Here is a 7283-nt window from a genome sequence, read left to right on the forward strand (position 1 = left end):
TGCCGGGCTGGAGAAGGCTTTAAGTGTCATGGACTGCTTGCTAAAAGGACAAACGGATCTGTCTTGGAAGACAGAGTGTCCCTGAGAGGCAAGGATCGGAGGGCTTCATCTTACATATTTCGGACAGACTGCCAGGAGAAACCAGTCCCTGGAGAAGGACATCATGCTTGGGAAAGTAGAGAATCAGGAGAGCAGAGGAAAGTCCTCGATAAACTGGACCAATGCTTCCACCGTGGCCTTGGGTCTGCGCATGCTCTGTCCTGGATTTTCCCATAGGTGTTCAAGGTGCACCTGATTCTTTTCCCACCCCTTTATTGTGCCAGGGCCAGCTTATTTGGGTTTAGCAAGTAGGCATTCGTTGGAAACACACACACACACACACACACACACACACATACACCCCCCACCCCTTTTATCCCTAATCTAGCTACTTTTCATAACTGCTGTTGACACTGTATAATAAATAATATGTTACTTTCCATCCCGACCCAGGAGAAAGTAACCAGATTGAAAGGCAGGCAGGCTGCCTGCCTCGCTCAGAGTCTCAGACCCTGCACTACCAGGAGCCTCCTGCCTGCAGCCCGTCCCCCTGGGCTTGTGACTTCTCCCTTCCCACCCTGCTCATGCTGCTGTGGGCGCTTCCCTTCCACCGCCCCGGGCTTGAACCCGTGCTTGCATAAGGGAGCCTTTGTCACCAGGGTCCCTGCAGGAAAGCACGCAGTGACATCGCAAGACCTGCCTGCTTCGGGGCCTCTCTCTGCGGTGTCAGCCCGTGGTCCTTGCCCAATGTCCCCCTGAGAGAACAAGGCAGGGCTGGAATCCAGAAACCGCAGGGCCGAGCAAACAGTCCTCCACCCGGCGCCTTACCCACACCCACCTGGCACGGAGTGAGGGCCCTCTGGGCCCCAAACCCAGATCTAACCGCAAGGTATCCTGTTCCTTCCCAGCTACAAGAGGAAGCCCAGGGTGGGGGTCGCTGTGAAGCAAGCTCCTTCCTGGCCCGCGGAGACATAAAAAAGACAGCCGGCCGAGCACGACGCGCGCACGCTCCTAGCCACCCTGCACACCATGTCCCGCTGCGCGCTGCTCACCGCGGCCCTCCTTGGGCTCCTGCTGGGCCTGGAGGCGGCCCAGAGCAACCAGGTCGATGGCTGCTGCGGCTTCGTGGTGCCCCGGCGCGAGTGGAGGGCCTTGGCGTCCGAGTGCAGGCAGACCCTGCAGCTGCCCGCGCGCTACGTGATCGTGTCGCACACGGCGGGCAGCACCTGCAACAGCCCGGCCCTGTGCGAGCAGCAGGCGCGGAACGTGCAGCAGTTCCACATGCGGGAACGGACCTGGTGCGACGTGGCCTACAAGTGAGTGTCCCCACCAGGAGGTGAAGGGGGTAAGGAAGAGGGCAGGTATCTCCCTGGAGTCAAGCTGTCGCCCACCTGGGCCACCCACGGGGCTCCCGGGCCTGGCTTTCTCCCCAGTGTGGCCACCCAGGGCCTCCGTGTGTGGAGGAGGGGCACAAGGCCAAACTCTGTCCCTAGAGGCAGGAGCCCGATTGGACCCTGGTGCCTTGTGAGGTGGTAGAAAAACAGGCTGGCTAACGGTGAGGCCTGCTAACCCCAAGGTGAGCTGATCAAATTCCCCAGGCACTCTGTGAGAGAAAGAGGAGACTGCCTGCTCCCAGGAAGGTTTGCAGGCTGGCAAACCCTTTTAATTTTTATTCTATTGTGTTGTTTTCTTTTTTCTTTTTTTTAATCATTTTATCAGGGCCTCTTACAGCTCTTATCACAATCCATCCATCCATCCATTGTTATCAGCACATTTGTACATAGGTTGCCATCATCATTTTTAAAACATTTTCTTTCTACTTGGGATCTTGATTATCAGCTCATTTTCCCCCTCCCTCATGAACCCTTGATAGTTTATTTAAAAATCTTTTTTTCATGTCTTACACAGACCACTGTCCCCCTTCACCCGCTTTTCTGTTGTCCATCCCCCTGGGAAGGGGCTATATGTATCACTGTGATCGGTTCCCCTTCTCCTCCCACCTTACCTGCCCCCTCCTAGTATCGCTACTCTCATGATAGGTCTGGCAAACCCCTTGAAAGGTCACTGTGAGTCGAAGTGGTATAGTGGTTACATGTTAGGCTGCTATCCAAAAGGTCGGCAGCTCGGGACCACCAGCCGCTCTCCAGGAGAATGAGTATGCTTTCTACTCCTGCCAAGAGTTAGTCTTAGAAACCGACAGAAGCAGTTCTACTGGGTCCTCTATAGAGTCGCTGTGAGCCGGAATCAACCCCAGGGCAGTGAGGTTGAGTTTCGTAAGCCAGAAGCCGCTGGCTGACAGTGTTTGTCATGTGTCTCCAAGTGGATGGGGGAAGGGGGACGAGGAGGTGGGGTCTCTCTAAGTGGAGGGTCTCTAGAGGACTGGAAATGAGGGGCATTGGAGGGCTGAGACTCCGGGTGCTCTGGTGGCTGCTCTCAGCATCAGCTTCCTGCTAGGCCAAGTCCCTAGGCTGGTGGGCCCCTGATCACTAGAGCCTCACCCTTCTGGCCCTGCCTGGCATCCGCATTCCGGACCAGTTCTAGTGATGGTCCACTCACGTATGGCTTAGAGTGACCTCTGGTGTGTCAGAGTGGAACTGCACGCCAGAGTCTTCCATGGTGGGGATTTGGGAAATAGATCGACAGGCTTTCTTGGGAAGCACCTCTGAGTAGCAGATGAGTACTTAACCCTTTGTACTACTCGGGCAATCTGGCACACCACCCATTAACTGTCATCCCGTGGACTCCCATTCATAGCGACCCTACGGGGCAAGGGCAGACTGCCCCCCGTCGGTTTCTGAGGCTGCTACTATTTACAAGAGCATAAAACCTTGCGTTTCTCCCAAGCAGCAGCTGCTGTGGGGTTTTGAACTGCTGGCCTTGGGTGTAGGAACCCAACTCGTAACCCCCTGCACCTTCAGGGCAAATCAACAAAGATTTACAGTCTTAGAAACCTGGGGGGAGGGGATTCCCCCACAGGACAAGGTAATGATATGGTCATCTTGGAAGGGAGATCTGGACCCACCGGGATTACTCTTCAAGTGGGGGGGGGGGACCTCCTTGAGGTGGCGGCTTTGAGTTAGCCCCAGTTTCTAGGATAGAGGGCTGAGGGGAGCACGTGGTAAGCAGGGGCCAGGGCAGGTCAAGTGGACTGGTCACCTGAAGGCAGTGTGGCTGGCGGCAGAGGAGGGGACGTTATTAGGTCGACTTTGACTGATAGTGGTTGTACCACCCACAGCCACTGAGTTGGTCCCGACTCACAGTGACCCAACACCAGGGTCCCGAGACTGCCCGGTCTTCATGGGAGCAGCCAGCCTGGTCCCAGCCTTATCTTATCTCAGGCCGAGTGGGTGATGGGATTGCACCAGCCTGGCAGTGAGCGTGTCAGCACCTAACCCACAGTGCCACCAGTCTTAGAAATGGCTGGAGGAGGAATGAAGAGGTGGGAGAGAATGGTAACGTGCATCCACAGGTGCAGGACCCGGTGACCGAGACCCGAAGGACTCCGAACAGAGAGGGCATGAGCTTGTTTCCCTGTGTGCACCTCTGGTGGTTACAGGGCAAACAGCCTGGAGGCAGAGGCAGGGCCTAACGTGGGAAGAAGGGGGTAGTGTGAGATCTGCTTTGGGGGGCTGATAGTCACCAGCTTCCGAGGCAACCGACTGGGGTCCTTCAGGGGTGCCCACAACACCCCTTAGCCACCGGGTGGGGGGATGTTATCATTCAGGCTCAGTGTTTCCATAATGCAGTGCACCAGAAAGCTGACTCTCAGACTTCAGGATTGAGTCGCACTGTAAAGTTCCCTGAGGCCCCTTGTCAATGTCGCCTTCTCTCTCTGCTGTCACAGTCTACCGTGACAACAGGACGTGACCCGGCCCAGCCTGGCACCATCATCTCGGAGGCCATGGTCGCTGCCAGGGTCAATCCATCTTGTCGAGGGCCCTCCTCAGTGTTCGCTGCCCCTCGGCTTTCCCGAGCAGAATGTCCTTCTCCAGGGGCTGAGCGGAAGCCCCGCCGTCCTGGCTTCTACAGAGCACTCTGTTCGGACTGGTCCTTCTCCAAGGCAGATCTCTGGAATGGTCCACATACTTCACCAGCACCATTATCCAAAGGCAGCGACTCTTCTCTGCGCTTCCTTGTTGGCCGTCTGCCTTGGGCACGCTCGTTTTAAAGATGGTTGCAACCATTTACCAAATCCACGGCGGGGGGGGCGGGGGGGAGAGGGCGGGGAGAAAGGCGGGACACGCCTTGGGACAGGCCTCGGCAGCCCTGCGCTGGCCGCCAACGTGAGCACTTACAAGGCCTCCCAGCCAGACTGTGATAGTCTGGTCTCCTCTAAGCAGCAGCTTCATGTCCTGAGAGCCCTCTGATATCCGGTGCATAACCTCCCCGCCCCCGCCACCCTACCCTGAGACCCTGTGAGTCAGAGACCTGCAGCTCCACGAGGCTGGTCGCCTGGCTCATCGCCCAGTGGCGAGTCAGGCTCCATCGGCTGGGAGAGATGAACAGGTCCCACGGGTTGACTTCCTGGTCTGGGGAACTCCCAGGAGGCCCAAGGTGGCAGCTCCAGGGTCGGTGTGAGCGCAGCCCTGAGCCAGGTGACCCTGGAGGCTAGAAAGCAGGCGGGGGTGGGAGCACGCTTCTCGGTGAGGTGACTTTGGGCCAGTCGCCTCATTTCTCTGAGGCTCTGCTTCCGCGAGCTTAACAGAGAGACACCCGTGCCATGGTACCTACCTTTGGGGGTTGCCAAGTGGCGATTCAGCAAAACCGGAGCTCAAGAGATCCTCCAGGTGGCAGGAGAGAGAAATAAAAGACCACATGGGTGGGCGTCAAGTTCCGGCTCTGGGCCTGCCTGGCTGGGTGACCCGGCTGATGCTGGGTTTATGCTGCAGGGAGAGGTGCCAAGTGTGCTTGGCACATGGCAGGGGCTCAAACAACCACTATTTGCCATTACTAGTTTGACGGAAGATTAGGGGGTGCGAGGGAAAGGGGGTGTAACAGGAACTCACCTACTGCCAGCTCAAGTCAATTCTGACTCACCTGATTCTACAGGACAGGGTAGAACGGCCCCCTGTGGGTTTCTGAGACTATAACTCTTTGAGGGAGTAGAAAGCCTCATCTTTCTCCCGAGGAGCTGCTTGCTGGTGGTTTTGAACTGCTGACCGTGTAGTTAGCAGCCCAATGCACAACCACTATGTTACCAAGGCTCCCGTGTAACAGTAAAGGTGGGGAGGAGAAGAGGCCGAGGCTGGAGGCCTCCCCCAGAAAGCCCTTGTGGGCTCATCAATGACCCTTCCTCTCACCTCACCCCACCCCCATCCCCACCCCTTCAGCTTCCTGATCGGAGAAGATGGGCTGGTGTACGAGGGCCGGGGCTGGAACATCAAGGGCGACCACACAGGATCCATCTGGAACCCCATATCCATTGGCATCACCTTCATGGGCAACTACATGGGTGAGTGACTGGGGCAGGATACAGGCCTTCCATACGGCCTGAGCAGGGGGTGGGGGAACATGGCCAAGGCAGGGGAGGCCTGGTGGAAGCACCCTCCCCCAATCCTGCCTCTCACAAATCAGAAAAAAGGTTGCTTTCACCTAAGCAAGCGCAGCAAACTTTTCCTCCTGTGGATGACCAGTGAAGTCGATTCCGACTCAACAGCGCCCTCTCTGGTGCAGAAGAGAGGGGTGCAAACGCTCCCTCCCGTTTTAAAGGCTGTGAATCTCTCCCAAGGAGCCCCGGGGTGGCTTAGTGGTTACTTTGGGGGGTGTGATAGGTAAGGAGAAAGATGGGGCTTTCTACTACCGTAAAGAATTACAGCCTTTAAAAAAAAATTTACAGTCTTGGAAACCCACAGAGGCTGTTCTAGTCTGTCCTACAGGATCGCTGAGTCAGCACCGACCTCGCAGGCAGTGAGTTTGGCTTTGAATGTCAATCTCACGAATCTCCGTCGGCCTCAGCCTTCTTCCTGGAAGGAGCTGGTGGTTTCCAACTGCTGGCCTTTGGGTTATGGGCCCAGTGCTTAACCCCCTGCACCACCGAGATGCCTTTCCTTTGGACCAAAACCACCCCAAACTCACTGCCATGGAGTCGATTACAACCCATGGCGACCCAATAGGACAGGGTAGACCTGTCCCTGTGAGCTCTCAGGATACCAACTCTTTACAGGACGAGACAGCCTCCTCTTTCTCCCCCAGAGTGGCCGTGGATTCAAACAGCTGACCTTGTGTTAGCAGCTCAATAGAAACCCACTAAATGATCCGTGGTGGGTCATTTTCAGCCAGAGGGTTGAGGTGAAAAGTCTGGGGCACGTAAAACATCAGCTATCATTTGGGCTGGACGCAGACGTCTGCGGCAAACTAAGAATGTGCATTAACCACGTGGACACTTGCTGGGGGCTTCCTAAGTGCCAGGCACGCAGGAGGAAACTGCGGCACGGAGAGATTGTTGTTGCCAGAGAATGGCAAAGCCTCCATCTGGGTCCTGACTAGAACCAAACATGCACGCACGCCGACCACCACCCTCCTTGGAAAGCCCGACCTCACCTCCGTCTCTGCCTCCCCCAGAGCGGGCGCCTCCAGCCCGGGCCCTGCGGGCAGCCCAGAACCTGCTGGCCTGCGGCGTGGCCCGAGGTGCCCTGAGCCCCCGGTACGAGGTCAAGGGGCACCGGGACGTGCAGCAGACACTCTCCCCCGGAGATCAGCTCTACGCCATCATCCAGACCTGGCCTCGCTACCGTGGCGAGTGAAGCCCAGCCTACTGGCGCCTCCCACCCCGTGCCCCTCTCCCCAGAGCCCCTCCGCTGTCCTCTCTGCCAATAAAGATACAGCTCTCACTTCGGTCCGCCAGGCACTGACTGCATCCCAGTCCCGTTCCTCCCCGAAACATGGTCCTCGCTGGTACTCAGAACCCAGAGACCCCGACTCTGAACCAAGTCCCCAGAGATCCCAGCTCAGCAGCCACATCACAGCTCAGAACCCAGAGGTCTCGGGTCAGAGCCCAGGGCTAGGCACCGCGCCAGCCTAGCTGCATCAGGTCCAGCAGCTCAGGGACAGGGGGGATACGCCAGGCTGCGTGGCCACTCTGGGATCCCCCTGGGGACTGGCAGCTCACCACCACACCTAGGGTCACCCCTTTCAAAGCGCAGGCTTCTCTCGGGATCCTGAACCTGTCTCCCAGACGGACACACAGGGCCTGATTTCACCTGAACCCCAAGTCTTCCTTTCCCCCTCTGCACGCCTACTTCAGT

General features: G+C 57.3%; 1 protein-coding gene across 1 annotated transcript; it reads left to right on the forward strand.

The window, feature by feature from the left end:
- The first annotated feature begins 1068 nt into the window (after positions 1-1068).
- On the forward strand, positions 1069-6782 carry PGLYRP1 (peptidoglycan recognition protein 1). The gene is made up of 3 exons (XM_075536609.1): positions 1069-1355; positions 5370-5491; positions 6601-6782. Exons 1-3 carry the CDS (start codon positions 1069-1071, stop codon positions 6780-6782), a joined length of 591 nt encoding a protein of 196 aa, XP_075392724.1.
- The last annotated feature ends 501 nt before the right edge of the window (positions 6783-7283 follow it).

Source organism: Tenrec ecaudatus, chromosome 18, assembly GCF_050624435.1.
Source record: "Tenrec ecaudatus isolate mTenEca1 chromosome 18, mTenEca1.hap1, whole genome shotgun sequence".
NCBI lineage: Eukaryota > Metazoa > Chordata > Mammalia > Afrosoricida > Tenrecidae > Tenrec > Tenrec ecaudatus.